Genomic DNA, 16,372 nt, shown 5'->3' with positions numbered 1-16,372 from the left:
TTCGTTTTTGCATACGACAACCCAATGCTAAGGGGATCGGTACAGTACATTGCTTGTTACATACAAAAGGTCAGGTCCAGCCGATAACTCCACCGGTCCTTCGTTTTTGCATACGACAACCCAATGCTAAGGGGATCGGTACAGTACATTGCTTGTTACATACAAAAGATCAGGTCCAGCCGATACCTCCACCGGTCCTTCGTTTTTGCATACGACAACCCAATGCTAAGGGGTTGGGTACAGTACATTGCTTGTTACATACAAAAGATCAGGTCCAGCCGATACCTCCACCGGTCCTTCGTTTTTGCATACGACAACCCAATGCTAAGGGGATCGGTACAGTACATTGCTTGTTACATACAAAAGGTCAGGTCCAGCCGATAACTCCACCGGTCCTTCGTTTTTGCATACGACAACCCAATGCTAAGGGGTTGGGTACAGTACATTGCTTGTTACATACAAAAGGTCAGGTCCAGCCGATACCTCCACCGGTCCTTCGTTTTTGTAAACCTCTTTTATCAAGAAAATAAGACAGTAATATTATCAATGCCATTGTTCAGTAAGTACGAAAGTACTTACAGTTGTATGCATTTTTCCGAACTCTTGTTCTTGAGTCTGAAAACAAATAAGAGACATATTTTAATTATTCAATTATTTTCAAATAGGTGTGATCTTCTGCATCACTTACCACCTCAGAAACAACAACTGTTTCACTCTGGGAGATTTTCTCATCTCTCTTGATGGGGCACGGGTTTGGGGTCCTGAGGAGGATAAAGTGTAGAGGCAGGTCCTCTCTGCTACCAATCCAGTCATATACTCCCTACAAAAACAAAAAATAATTTTTAAAAATAATAATAATAATGAGACTATGTATATTGAAATAAACTTGTTATCCAACATATCAACTAAAGAATTGATAACAATATATATTTATAAATTTTATGATTACATCCAGTTACGAAGTATCGTAAATAGTTGTAAATAGCTGAAGACCGAAACTTCTACCAAATTGTTGGCAGTTAATGGTTGTCTATATTACATATATCACTGGAAGCAAAAATAACAGAGAAAAGGCATACATACACACTTAAAAGTTGCAAAAATGTTTTGGTTATATATCACAACAGTATATTTTAACTTTAAAGCATACTTGATAACATGAGCCTATATTAAAACATCTTGTGAATGTTTTGCCACCACACTTTGCCTTCACGAAGACCCCATCCGTTGTTTCTTGGCCCACCCTATTTCTTTTTGCTTGTCGTAACTGTAAGAGATGAATCACACCTATATGTAAAATGATCAAATGCATGTGGTACATTTGCATATTTAAATAAAAATTTAAATGCATACAGTAGGCAACTATATATCATATTGATCGTTTGCAATAGCCGCCATGTTACATGGACTTGACGAAAGAATTTTCAATTATTTCTTTGTTATATCATATAAGTGCCTATTGTTATTTTGTTCTCTTGAGAATGATTGCAAACCAAGAATAATGTATTGACCGCACAGTGACTCACAATAGCAGGTATTTTATACTCACAGCCTGGGCTTCTGCGTTGCTAGCAACAGGACCTGCTGCCTGTAAAGAGAGTAGAAAGCAATGCTCAATTAATTAAAACATGCTTCATAATGTAAGGACCGCACAGTGGCTCACTATAGCAGGTATTTTGTACTCACAGCCTGGGCTTCTGCCAGTTTAAGGAATGAATATTGCGAGAAAACATACTTGGTCCATCTGTAGACTCATTTCCACCCCCTGATCTTGTTCTGCTTTGAGCCTTTCACGCTCCTCCGAAATTATCCTAAATTTAGAAAAATAAAATCAAAACTCCTCATTACTTTAGTAATATTCTTTGAATAGTGTTCCACAGTATTTTATAATAGTTTCCCAAGTATATCTCTGATGATCTTGAGAGATGTCAAAGGTGCATGCTTTTTTTTCTTGTTTTTTTTTTTTTTCATCCATGTCATATGAGTCCAACCTTTCCTTATTTTTTACCAATGTTTTTTGACTGTTGCAAGTGAATTATCAACCAATTTATTGTTTAAAAGAATCATTAGCAACCACAAAGATATTTATCATGTTATAAATCTTCTGTGCAAGTGTGCTTTCACAATGCTGCCAAATTTTAAGGTTTTAAATATTTCGTTTATAAGTCATGTCATATAATTGTATATATATCAACATTAAATTTTATTATCTGCATACATTATTAAGAGATCGTATATTATTTGTACACAAATGTACATGAACGTAATAGCTGATATTACAGCTAATCCCACAATGAGAAAATCTTTTGTTTTAAGGATCGTTCAAATGAGGCTATAGGGTTGATACAATGCATAATGGCTCATCTGCATGCAACTATAATAACAGCTTTTGACAACCTACAGTATGGCTGCCATATATAAAAATTGTTTACTACTTACCAATTTGTCCTTCTTGCTTGAAAGGCTTCAAGTCTCCTTTGCATAGACACATTCAACTGAGTTCTCGACACAGGGAACTCTATCTTATCCCAAAAATATTAATTATAAACAACATCTGACTAATGTTTCTTTTAATTATATTATACTAAAGTAGTATAGGGAATGGGGGTTCCAGCGCAATCTCAACACGGGCAAGACCCGTGTCAAAAATCCACCTACGGAAACAACCCACTCCAAGTGTGGTTGGGGGCAACAGCGCAAATATGTTAGTCTATATATGGAGTGCGAAGATTGTAAAGAGTTTGTTTATGATTTCTGTGTAAAGTGCTTGAAACCCAAGTTTGTACCTACTAAGCCAAATAAGTATATTTGTTGTGGTAAGAAAATGCAAATAGAAGATGACACGTCAGCACAGTGTTACGAGTGTGGTAAGAATATTCGTAATGCCGTACCAAATGCTACCAAAGAGCAGTATTATGCTAATGGAGGTCGTAAGAAAACGCCATATAAGAGAATAAAATACTTCAGGGACTGGATGAGTCATATCCAAGGTTATCGACCGATATATTTAGACAACGAAGTAAAGAAGAAAATCATAGACCATTTAGAAGAGCCAACCCCACAAAGTCTACGGAAAACGTTGAAAAAATTAAAGCTAGGGAAATATTACAAAGCTATTCCCTATCTTTTGTCTGAAATTACCGGTAAGTCTATTCCCGAGGTTTCTGATATGACAAAAGCCGAGTGGATGTTTTGTCGGCTGGATAAGAATATTCCTTATTACCCTGACGTAATCTACGAAATATTCCATGAAATAGACCCCAACCACCCCCTGTTAGGATGGATTCCAAGGCGATCGACATAATAATGATAACAGCTTTGACCGTGGGTTTTTTACTTTCACGTGGCGGAAGTGGCGTGCCTAGGAAGAACAATGAGTTGTTCACGTGTAAAACAATAGACAACATTCCGATCATGCCCCTTCGCCTTAACAACCAGCAAGTTTGAAAGTAGACTCGATATTCACTTTTAAAATCGCTGGTTGTTAAGGCGCTCAGGAATGTGCCGACGTCAATGATAGCTTCAGACATTTGATTACGCATATGACCCAGACAGCCGGCGTTCAATATGTAAATAGAATCCTGTTTTGCTCTTTTCAAAGCAGATGTTTACTGAGCAAGCTTTCTTTGAAGCTCTTCTTTTGCCTCCTGGTAGATCTTTTTGCGAGATTCCTCGGAAAGATCTTTTACGACTGTTTTTTTATTCCTTATGTCCGACTTTAGTTTCTCGTACTTTTCCTCTTCAGCTAAGATGAGCGAGAATTCTACGTCGTCTATCTTTCTGTCACGCAAAGCCTTTGAGACAAGGTCAGTGATAGTATTTACTTTAGCCCTTGACAGAGCTATTGTCGTGTCATGCTTGGATATTTTGCTTGACAACTGTTTCATAATACCCGTAGCAAAAGCCGAAATGATACCACAGGTTGCCCCAACGCCGGCCAAAGGAACTCCAACGATTATTCCCGGTCCAGTAAGCGAAGTAGCAACGCCGGAGCCCGTTAACACAACAGATATGGATCCTGAAGTTATCGCAATCTTATGTAGCGTACTCCGGGCTCTGACGTACTTTTTTCGGACTTTTTCATAGTGTTTTGTTTGCCCTTCCAAGTAAGCCAGGATTAAGTTCGCTTTATTCAGACGAAAGTTTTCGGCGTTTAGTTCGTTAGGTGTAGTATAGGGAACATCTGGGTACAACTTAGGTGCTGAAGGTATAACATCCATTATATATACTAATGTACGACGCTTTTGGGAATGATATACAGGAGCAGCCGCATCACGACAACCGGGATTACTGGAACTGGAGGGCCTTTAGGAAGATGTTTCCGCATGCAGACCCTAGTAAGTTCGAAAGAAGACCCGATGGGATTTACTATAACGGCGAAAGAATGTACAGTAATGAGGATTTGAAACCTACGCTGGTTAATCAGATAGACAATCAGTTGAAGAATCCTGGTTACGTTAAACCAAAACCCACGCCTACGGTATCTGTGCAGCATCCCACGGTAACGCAAGGTTGGTCAAAGGAATTATTGCTTGGTACCAGTACTTATCCGATACCCGCAGTTTCATTTGATGAACACCCAAGTTTGGACCTAATGTTGAACATGCGGGTCTCTAACGATCATTCCTTTCTGTTAAAGGTGCGAGATATCTTCAAAAACGTGCCCATTGTTCATACCACCGCTAAGGAATCTCATGAATGGTTAAGCGGTCCTAACATGCGTTATTGGCCGCAGCAACTAAACTTTGCAGTTTGGTGTGCCACTAGCGGCTGTGGTGTAAGCGCAAGCTTGATGAAGAATTCAATATTTATGTTTCATTTTCACTTCACGGTTAGAAGAATACTGCATGAGATGGGCGTTATTGCGCTGCCGGGAGATGCCACGTTTTATCCAAGAGATAATAAATACAGCGTGCCGGCTTATGACAGACTTTGTAAGGAGTTTGACGTTGTAGGGAAGGATTTCCGATGCACTGCCGGCGCTAACAATGGTCTGGGGCATATTTGGGCTTATTGGGGGATTGGTGGACACGAGCTAAGTGATAAGGAAGTTCATGCGTTGAATCTACGATGGAACACTGGGTATCACAAAGAAACTCACGACAGTAGCACCTTCTTTGAACCAAACGCTAAGACCACTAAGGAAGTTAGAGACGGACCTTTGTTCAAAGACGAGGGCGGTAAGTATGCAGGGGCTAATCCACTGATTATCAAAATTACCAACGACGAGCAAACAAAGCAATATCTTAATTTCATACCCCCAGAAGGTAAAGGACTAACCAAAGCCGGCCTTGCCCGTTTGAACCGCAGCATAGAAGCTTACGTGTATTCCATCCTTGGAGCTCAGGTAAACACCCGATCGAGTATAGTGGGGAATACCGGCGCCGCAGAAGAGACGCGAGCCGAAGCTTTGATTCTATTCGAAAGTTCAATCTTGGAGGGTGACATTAGCAAGGGCGTACAGCGTTACCAACTAGCCATACAAAATTCTAAGGCGAGGTTGGACTATGCAGTAGCCCCGGGTTGTTGGTTAATGCCTAGTAATTTATCTATAAATACTGGTTCTGTAGTAGGATACAACAATAAACTGCAGCGAGCTACTAAGGATATGAAGTTTGGGGCGAATGACGTGAACTCTGACACTCTTAGGAACATTCCTCACTTCGTAGAGAAGCCAAAAAAGTCACACGAAACGAAGCTACCCGTAGTTAAGAAACCATCGAAGAAGGTCCTGCCTGCGATACCTGAGGAATATGACCATAACTTACTAAAGGCCGGCTTAGCAGCTGCAAGCATTGGTCTGAGCTATTATATATGGCGATGAATAACCCCTACGTAGCTGGAGTAGATTGTGTTTATACGACTTACACAGGCGAGAAAAAATACACCCAGGCATCTTGGGTCGACGTTGAGGGCATGTCCGTGAATTTGAACTACTCGGGAAAGAAGTTAATCCTTTGTACTATTTGCATTGGCACAGAGAGCCATGCCAACGTCGGCTTTAGGTTCCTGGATGAGAATGGCGTACTGCAGCCTATGCGCGTGAAGACGAACAACAGGGAGCCTGTGCATTTCTCCGTAGAGCCGTACCCCGGCAGTGCTGAGAATCTTACGACTTGGACTTTACACATGGTTGCTGATTGCCATGGGAAGGTAAAGCTGCAAATGCGTGTAGACGATACTGGGCGCGTTTGCGTGAATAGCATAGAGGATCAAAGAGATAAGCCTTTTAACCACGCGACCATTAGCACTCTTACGGTGCTTAGTCTTTAAATATATGAACCCACACACGAAAGAGGACTGGTGTCTTCATTACCTAGAGGAAAAGGACTACACGGGCGACGAGTGGTACGACACCGGACTGTGGGTGGATGTTGGGGGGCTAGGATTAATCGTATGCACTATTAGTATGTCGGAGCGGTATTCATGTAATATTGGATTTAGGATTGTTGACGAGACCAACACCCCATTGTTGCCTTACAGGACGAAAAATAATAATAGGCACCCAACCCATTTTTCATCTGAGATTAACCTATATAGCTTCGAAGACCTAGTACCATTAACTTTTCACATGATAGCCAATTGTCAATATGCGAAGCTTCAGATTCGCCCCAGCGATGCCACTGCCTCCAGCGCCAAGCCCAGCATTGCCCGAATGAATGCTGCGGGTAAGGCAACCGAACCTACGCCGGATGCTATTTGGAATCATAAGCCCATTAGCACCATGAGCGTGCTGCCGCTAGTTCCACATTATCAAGGCGGCGCGAATACTATCTTTACTTATCCCAAGTCGAGAACACCTCGGGTACCCGACGACGATAAGCCCCCAGTAATACACAAGGATAAGATTAGCCCTTCATCTTCTTCAAGAATACCACCCCAATAGCGACGACCAAGATCCAAATGTTGTTACCCACAAACTTTAGCAGTTCTCCGCCGGCCCTAAGTGCCAAGGAAACAACCGAACCCAGCAGCCCAGGAAGACCGGCTGCCATCTTTTTTCCTAAGTCCGTTAGTCCATTGCCTAATTTCTTTACGCCCGCGCCTGTAGCCTTAAGCGCGGATAGGATAACTCCTACTACGGTGCTAATAGCGACCGCAAACGCCAGCGGAACGCCATACTTCAAAAGGGCTCTTTTTACCTTTTCCTTGGTGGTAAGCCCCAGCTCTTTTTCCAGGTTTTCCTTTTGAGCCCGCAATTCCGCAAGGCGTATTTCAAGGGCCTCCACTTCCTTTTGAGCTGCTTCCCTTTCTTCCTCGGTACGAGTTTGGTCCTCGATTACTTCTTGCTGCCGCTCTATTTGCCCCTCCAGGTCTTCGATAGCCTGATCTCTTTGCCGGATTTGCTCCTCTTTAGTGTTGATTTCGGCAACCAACTGCCGCCGTTCCTCCAAAGAGCCGGATATGGTGATATGCAAGTTTTTAGCTTCCTCTTTTGTCAGGTCTAACTCCTGTAAGGTGAGGTCGAAAGCCCTTTGGGCTTGGTCTCTATCGCGTAGGGCATTGTCTCTTTGTCCTCTAATTTCTATTATTCTTTGGGTTTTGTCATCAACTTCTCTCTTTTGAGCATCGAGAAGTAGTCGGTTTTGCCTCATGTAATCTGCCTCCCTTTCTTCCAACGTTTCTTGCAGTTCCTCGACGCGTTTTTCTAACGCAACCTTTTCATTCAAGGCTGCCAACCTTTCTAACGCGCTTCGGGTAGCTAGTTGAAAGCCTTTTAATCTTGCCACGTCACCCCTAACTTCACCATTGTCGTCGAAAAGGGGTTGCGGTTTCGTCCAGCGGTCTTTGTCAGGAAATCTCAAGTCTTGGACGCTTATGAGGACTTTGTTTCCGCGTTCTGTGAGCCTTACGTCGTCGGCCTCGAAGTGGGAATAGCGCTGCGTTAGCTCTTGCGTTGCCCACTCTACAGTTTCCCGCGCGGCTGCCTCAGGCTGCTCTATGTTTTGAAGCTCCAAGTACTCAGGGACGGGGCTGCCGTGGTTTTTTGATTGCCACATGCGATTCAAGGCGGCCTTGAAGCTTTTCCATCTATTACCATACTTGTTTTCTAGAGCCATGTCGTAGATTAGGGGGTCGGTTTCCGCGCCTTTAGTCCATGCGTCGTATTCTTCGTCGTTAATGTCGACTTGACCTTCTTCGGTAAGGGGATCAAAATCACCTTCTACTTCCATTATATATGATAAGCTCAAAGTTAAACCCCAACGTATTACCTAAGCAGGTTGGCGGACTGAAAGCAGAACGCACCTTTCACCGGGTTACATTCACACCTTCTAGCGCAAAGCCAGGGGAAACGCTGTACGTAGGCGTACCCCGCCTAACGGATAACCTAGTGTTGGTTCCTGGCACCCTGGCGCTAAGGTTTAACCTAGCAATACAGCCAGATACCGCAGACGCGCGTTACGTCGTCAATAATGCAGGTAGAAACCTTGTTTCCAAAATACGCGTAAAGTTCGCCGGGGAATCCTTGCTGGACTTAAACAGGTATGATTTGTATACCACGTACAAAGACTTATGGTTGACTGCATTTGACCGCGCGCAAAGGATAGAGCAGGGAATAGCAAGCGCAGCCATACGCAAAGTAAGAAGCGCAACCTCTGGCGCCTCAGGAGAAGACGAAATAAAGACTGCTTATGGTACTAATTATGTCGTTCCATTAGATTTCGAAATTATCACGAACCACGGTGCATACTACCCAAGGCAGCTAAGCGAACTGCAGTTCGAAGTGACCCTAGCAGATACTACGAACGTCCTGCAAGGAAAAGATGTAAGTTCATCAGCTGTGGATCCTTATTTCATCAAGAACTTGGAGCTGCAGTACGAGACGGTACACAGCGAAGAGCTGGCTCGTAGCGCTGGCATGGAATACAGCGCTGGGAAGGCTTTCCTTTACGATCACGTCGTGATGTACAAGACCTTTAGCTTCACGAACAACGTCGAAGAGGTCATCAACCAAAGCATTAACCTACCCAGACGCAGCCTTACAGGGATAATGTTGCTGTTCGCAAAGACATACACGGCAGGATTGCGTGACTCTGAGGCATTCTTTAATCCTAACATCACTAACGTAGGCGTTAGCATTAACGGAGTACCTAATAAGGTTTACTCACAAGGGATAAAGCCTGAGGACATGTACCGGGAAGTCGCGCGTAAGTTTGGCGATCAAATTAGTCCAAAGGAATTCTTTAAGGATAAGTACGCGCTGTGGATCGACATGCGCACGACAAACGACGAAGACCTACATGGTCAGGGATTGCGGCTGGTAAATACCCAGGACGGTATTACGTTGGAGATCAAGCGCACCAAACATGCCAGCGACACTACTAAGATCAACGCGTATATCTTCGTAGTCTCAGACGCGCAACTGAGCGTAGAAATGAATCAGCTAAAGAGCGTTGCGTATTGATGCGCTGCGCTCCCTCATCCAAAAAAAAAAAAAAAAAGAATGAAATATCCCTTACGTATATAATGCTTCGCGTATTTGAAAACAATGAAACTGCAATGCATAGTGCAAGGCGATAAACTTTATTTCAAAGCAAAGGAAGTGGCGGCTGCGTTGGGTTACGAGCGTCCAAAAGATGCAATTAAGGCGCATGTTTGCGATAAATACAAGGTAAAGCTTAGCGAACTTAGAGTGGAGGTGAATCGCCTCCCCTCTCATTCACAGCCTAATTCCCTGTACGTAACTGAATCTGGGTTGTATCAGTTGATATTTAGCTCTAAGATGCCAACGGCAGAGACATTCCAGGATTGGGTCTTAGAGGAAGTTCTCCCTACCCTCAGGAAAACAGGTAAATATGAAATAGAGCGGCGCTTTGACAGTCCTAACAAGTTGGTATTCAAAATAGAAAATGAATTTGACCTGCATAAGAAGGTCGTAAACTACATACGTCGATTCCACCCTATCCTACTGCTCGCACCAGGTCTTGGAGAACTACAGGACTCAGCTAGCAAAAGGATAGTATGTTGGCAGAAAGGGTATCAGGCGGGGCAACCCGACATCTTAGTCCTTAATGCACATAAAAAGTATAATGGGTTATGCCTGGAGTTGAAGACACCTAAGGGTAACGGCGTATTATCACCTAAACAAGAGGCGTTACTCGCACAATACGAGGCAAATGGTTACCTAACCATGGTGTGCAACGATTACGACCTTATATGCAGGGAGATCGACTATTACGCAGAAGGTATTCGTGTACCTTGTCCTTGGTGTGTTAAGGCTTTTAAGACGCAGGAGGCGTTAAGGACTCACCAAAGAATATTTCATAGGTATAATGATCATTGAACAGACACACTGGCGTAATCTGACCGTTGGTCAAACTTACAAAATAAAAAATTATGTCATGTTTGAAGATATCAACCGATTGAGGTTAATCTTGATGCATGACAATGAAGAGTGCACTTTATGGGCACCTGACTGCGTGCGGTATGTCCTTCAAGGTGAGGAATACACACAGGTAAGAAGTTATGGTAAAGTGAATGGTCGATGGAAGTTTGACATCGAACGCCGCACCGACGCTAATCCATTATGTGATTAGTCATCCTCATGGGCGGTTAAGTATTGGTCTGCTATGTCGGACCTCATTTTTTCTGTCATGTAATTAGTATGGTAAATTAAGGCTCCTCCTGCGAACGCTGCGATGTAAGGTAACATCATATATTATTCATTTTTCCATGCTTTTCTTACAGCAAGGTAATGGTCTAAGGGCTTGGGTCCGTCGTACAGGCAACACCAAATATGTTGACCGCTACGTATACAGCCACATCGGTTGCAAATGCCGTCCCAGTGTTCCCTGTATTCCCATCTCACGCCCTCAACGTCGTCAAAGCATACGAAGGTCTGGTCTATTTCCTTCTTACGCCGCGTGAGCGCCCGGGAGGTTTCGTGGGGACAACAACGTTCGGCTAAGTCTCCGTGGGTTTCACAGACGACATCTTCGAGGTGGTAACGACGACAGCGGTATTTATGCCAGTTCTCCTCGAAGTGAGGTTCATCGCAACGGAGACAACGGTCTTTGAGGCAGACTCTGTTCTCGCGGTGATATCGTAGGGCCTGTACAGTGGACAGTTCCTTACCGCAGTCACCGCAAAGGGTACTTACGGTCTTCTGACAGACTTTCTTGGAAAGATGGTATTGCAGTCGCTGCTTACTGCTGAAAGATTTATTACATCGCATGCACTCCATTATATACACCTTATTTTTTATTGTTATTTTGTTAAATGCTGCAAAGAGGTCTCAAGTAAGGATCTATCTTTTATTGTTATTTTGTTAAGCCCCCATTAAAAGATGAGGTATCATTCTTTCTCATTGTTGAAACCAGCAAAAAGATAATCATGTTAACCATTCTTCGATCGTGATGATTTAACAAAATAACAATAAAAGATAGACCCTTACTTGAGACCTCTTTGCAGCATTTAACAAAATAACAATAAAAAAAGAAAGACCTATGCTAATTCCTCTTGCTGGGGCTTAGTAAGATCTTCTTTGCGACCTCTTACTCTTCTCGAACGTCGTCTAAAGTCCTTTGTGCTTTAGTATCCGCGGGACACCAATGTCCAACGAAGTCTTCTTCAGAGAATACCTTATTACAGTGACAGCAGCTGTGTTTCTTACGAGGCGTCGGAGGGGTAACGATGATGCAGTCAGCAGGTAGTTCGCACGTAATGCAGTCCATATATCTATGGGGGATATCGAATGAAGTCCTTAATGGACTCCTTAGCCCAGCCCGCCATTGTCAAAAGCGCGCCAAACCGTTCTGCACGCTTCAGACCACACATTTCATCGTACAATTCCTGTACGCGCTCTTTTAACCGGTCTATCTCTTCCCTTTGCATTTCTATGGTGTCTCTTTTATCCTTTGCGTCGGCGGTAATCCTTCTTACTGCTTCCACTGGTTCCATCTATATATGAACCCAGATCACATGCCTTGTAACGCTCTGATAGTAGGACCCACCGGCTGCGGAAAGACCCAGTTCATCGTGGAGCAGCTATTAGGATCCTTTAGATACCGCTTTGACTACATAGTGCTATTATGCCCCACCTACGTGAATAACCGCACCTGGGAAGGCATAGGAGTGAAAGATGACGACTTCTTCGTAGATATCTTAGATCCTAACGAGTTATCCAGCCATTTGAAGTTCTGGCACAAGCAATTCCCTAAAGATACACAGACTTTACTCATACTGGATGACATTGCCTGTGGGGACGACGTAAAAAAGCGCACCTCCGAATTAGTGAAGCTCGCCTTTAGCGGCAGACATGACAATATCAGCGTTTGGTTGCTCTCGCAGCAGCTTACCAGTGTCTCTAAACCCTTCAGGGAAAACATAGGCTCCCTGGTCGTATTTTATACTCCAAGTAAGTCTGACCTGGAAACCATCTTAAGCGACTACGGCGGTGAGATATCCAAGGAACAGTTGCATGAATACATGCGGCATTTAAAGACGCACCAACATTCCAAAATGATTTTCTCTTTGAGGTTTCCTTATGACGCTAATGTATATGGAGATTGAGCAGCTCTTAGATGAAGTCCCCACGCAGTTAGATGAAAGTAACCTCAAGGAACAACTTAACATCCTTGTGTCTTCGGGGAAGTGTAAAGAAATGATAGGCAAGGAACTTACCCATGAGCAGGTTAATAAGTTGTCAGAAGATGAAGTCAAGAAGTTCCATAAGAGGTATGAGGCCGCCCTTGCAAGTAAGACCACGGACGCCGTAGCAGACTCCGCTATCCGACTTGCAACTAAATTGCTTGGACTTGCGCTGCCCATAGCCGCCGGGGAGCAACTGCGGAAGGACATTAGCGACGACTATGTCATAGCCCAAGAACTTAAGATAACCTGTGGGTGGTTGTCTTTGAAGTGCGGTAAGTTAATGGCAGTCGCCTCTGCGGCACTTCACGTAGCTCAGCACGTCGACTTGAAGGAGGTACTAGGTTCCTTTGGAACATCTTGGAAGGACTTCAAGAAGGACAGAGAAGTCGAAAAGGTCTTCCAGGCAGCACTTGCTGAGGTACCTGATCAAGTCACCTCAAGTACTTAGTCAAGTCGTTGTCAGGTCACCTCAAGTACTTAGTCAAGTCGTTGTCAAGTCACCTCAAGTACTTAGTCAAGTCGTTGTCAAGTCATTGCCAAGTCATTGTCAAGTCGTCATCAAGTTACTTGTCAAGTCCTTCAAGTCCCTTAATATAAGATGAGTGACACCGAAGAACAACCAGAAAAGGCTCCCGTAGAAGATACCAAGATTACCAAGGCTAAATCTCCGGGCAGAGTCGCTGCCGGAAAGACGCTCGCGGAGATGAATAAAAAGAACAAAGCCAAAAAAGAAGAAAAGGTGGAGGAAAAAGAAGAGGAATCCTTTATTAATCCGGGATACGTCATTGGCGCGTTAGGAGTCGCTATAGCAGCAGGCAGCCTCTACTTACAATGGCGGGCAACGAAAAAGGTAGAACCACCAACGTATCGCGCACCTGTGGAGGTTAGAAAAAGTAAGATCCCTGAAATGGAGTAGATTTATCACCACGTACCGTGGCGACCTAGATTTTCCTTCTCGCTTTGTAATATAATGTCAACCGCGTTATTGAAAACTGTTGAAGAGGCAGCTATCATTACTTCCATCGTTGCGGGTATTGGTTGGGTAGGTAAGAAAGTGCTCAAAGAAGACTTTACTGAAGACCCAAGCAAGAGCTTCGCTAATTTTGCTAAGATGACCGCTGCCGTTGGCGGGGCTATCATGGTAAAGGATTACCTACGGAAGGAAAAGTACCTACCTAATGTATAATGGTTAGCTTAGTCGCAGGTGGAGTCATTGCAGCTTTAGCATTTACAGGGGCTAATTATGGTGGTCAATATTTGGATAGATTAGTTAGAGGCGACAAAAGCGGTGCCGCCGAAAGAAAGAGACACGACTTAGCGCTGGAGAAATATCAAAGGGACGTTGCAGCTTGGAATGAAAAAAGACAAGCTTACAGGGATTGGTTGGATAAGAACTACCAAGACAAAATGCAGGCAGACAAGAACTTCGAAAACACAGACTACGCCTTCAAACTTTATGCGCAAGCACACCCCGACTTTAGAATGAAAAAGCCTCAGTTCAAGAATTACTACCAGCCTTCTAAGAAACAAAAAGACAATGAATTGGTCTTTGTAGGAGTCGCAGGGCTGGCGGGAGGCGTGGCCTTGGCGTATCTAATATAATGATCGTCTTTTTGGAAAGCGACAAGAATAACTTTACTACTTATCTGAATCCTCCCATCCGCGCGGAAAGGGTTCGGCTGGTTAGTTGCTCTTTGTACAATTCTTGGTATAATTTAATTAATGGCTTTGTCATCGGAACTTCCGGCACCAAACCAAAAATACCAGATTCCCATTACACCCCTATAACACTGGCTAAGGAGCTAGCAAAGCATGGATATACTCTTACCACAGGATTACCCCATGAAATGAAATTCAAGAAAAATAGTGGAAGCGCTAATTTAAAGGACAGTTCATTGGTAGAACTCCTGGGCCTTACTAGTACCACGATAAATAGCGGCAGTACATATGACGTAAAATGGAAAGTCGCATCCTCTTACGAAGTCTATTGCGACTTGGTTCATAGTTACAACAATGGAGAAAAGTCTTCTCTTATGTCCAAGTTTCTGCCCCAAGGTAATCCATTTGACCCAGTAGAATACACTCCCATTTCTTTGAGCTATGACTTGTCTAATTTGGTAGAAAGCATAAACATCACCATTAAAGTGGACGGAAAGACGGTGGATTTTAACGGACGTAAGATCAATCTTGTTTTGGAATTCATATAATGGGCCGCGTAGAGGACAAACTTAAAAGGATTTACTATGGGCCGGAAGGCTATTGGAGAGGAGCGTCAGCTATCAAGAAACTCGCGACCGCGGCCAGGGTATCAGACGAAACGGCTAAGAACTGGTTGAAAAAACAAACCCTCTGGCAGGTTTATCTTCCCGTGCCTAAGTACATTCCCAGGCCCAGCTTCACCGTAAATACCCCCAATGAAGTTCATCAGGCGGATTTGCTTTTCTTGCCGCACGATAAGGTGAGAAAGAAGACCTATAGGTACGCTTTGACCGTAGTCGATATCGCAAGCAGATACAAGGACGCCGAACCTATAACCAGCAAGGATTCTGGGGAAGTCGCAGAAGCCCTAGGTAGGGTTTATAAGCGCGTCTTGAAATGGCCTAAGCTGCTGCAAGTGGATGCGGGGACGGAGTTTATGGGCGTGGTTACCAAGACCCTGAAAGACCACGACACTAAGATTAGAAGAGCTAAAGCAGAGTACCACAGGGGTCAAAGCATTGTCGAAAGATTCAATAAGACCCTGGCCAATCGTCTCTTTGGATACCAGTATTGGAAAGAGCTGGAAGATCCCTCCAAACGCAATAGGGAATGGACTCAGAGGCTCCCCCAGGTCGTCGCAGCTTCGAACAACGAGGCGGCCAGGGCTACGGGAATGAAACCCAGGGATGCCATAGAAAAGAAACACGTGGAACACAAGTCCTTCATCAGAAGTTCGAGGGCGGTCTTCCCCCATGAAAAGAAATTAGGTAATGTCACGGTTCGATATCTCTATGAGCCGGGTGAATTAGAAGGAGGATCCAAAAGAGCTACGGATCCTAATTGGTCTTTGGAAACTTACCAGATCCGAAGTGCGCTAGCTAAGAAGGGTCAGCCCACCTTGTATTATCTTCATGATGGTCCCACGCGTGGGTTCGTCAAAGAAGAACTGCTTATCGTGTGATGTCCGAATGCTATCGTATGGATACCATCATCACACATCCACCTCTTACCGTCAAATGCAGACAGTGACACCTTCTCCTGTGTAACGTTGTGTATTTGATGTCCGTAGCTGCGCAGGCTGTTCATTTTATGTCGCTGTTCCTTGCGCGTACGCAAGACCTTTAAGTAGGACTCGTGCGTAATGTCCTTCTTAACCACGTATTTTTTTACGCCTTTAGCTTTCTTTTCTACACCGTCCAGCTTTAGCACGCTGTACATCTTGGGTTTCAGGCCCACGTATTCCACGATGGGTTTTCCTTTCATCTCATCCTTCATTTTCCCGATTACTTTCTTGTTTTAGGGGAGTAAAGGAAGTGGTCGCGTGGGTAATCGCTGGTGTCGTATTCATCGATGTCGGGAACACAATCTTCGTAAATGTCTTCCGTCTGCAACCTCTAGTATCAAGGAATCGGTGTCGGTGTATAAGAGGCGGCACTTATCACCGTATTTCGGTTTTAGCTTGTCGTAGTAAAACTCATACATGAGCAGCTTTGATAGGTCTAACACTGTAACCCCGTGTATACGGGTTTATTCAGGAATAGATTCGCTTTCTTCATGTGAATCACGTAGAAGTTTAACA

General features: G+C 43.9%; 1 protein-coding gene across 2 annotated transcripts in view; it reads right to left on the bottom strand.

The window, feature by feature from the left end:
- Nucleotides 1-16,372, bottom strand: part of LOC116292516 (uncharacterized) — a 35,835-nt gene that overhangs the window by 2,193 nt on the left and 17,270 nt on the right. Inside the window, exons 3-5 of one of the 2 annotated variants that reach the window (XM_089035330.1) lie at nt 1,151-1,588; nt 689-820; nt 580-615 (exon numbers count right to left, since the gene is read on the bottom strand). In XM_089035330.1, the coding sequence (XP_088891456.1) occupies nt 580-615; nt 689-820; nt 1,151-1,351 (369 nt within the window). In that variant the 5' untranslated portion in view covers nt 1,352-1,588. Of the gene's footprint in view, nt 1-579; nt 616-688; nt 821-1,150; nt 1,677-16,372 lie in introns of those variants that run through there. The other variant, XM_089035331.1, reaches the window with a different exon arrangement.

Source organism: Actinia tenebrosa, unplaced genomic scaffold (genome assembly GCF_029948245.1).
Source record: "Actinia tenebrosa isolate PJP-AT-01 unplaced genomic scaffold, QUT_ActTen_1.0 PGA_scaffold3__52_contigs__length_22856419, whole genome shotgun sequence".
NCBI classification, from domain to species: Eukaryota; Metazoa; Cnidaria; class Anthozoa; order Actiniaria; family Actiniidae; genus Actinia; species Actinia tenebrosa.
Note: the sequence above shows the minus strand (reverse complement) of the source record. Positions and strands in the feature narration are given on the sequence as shown.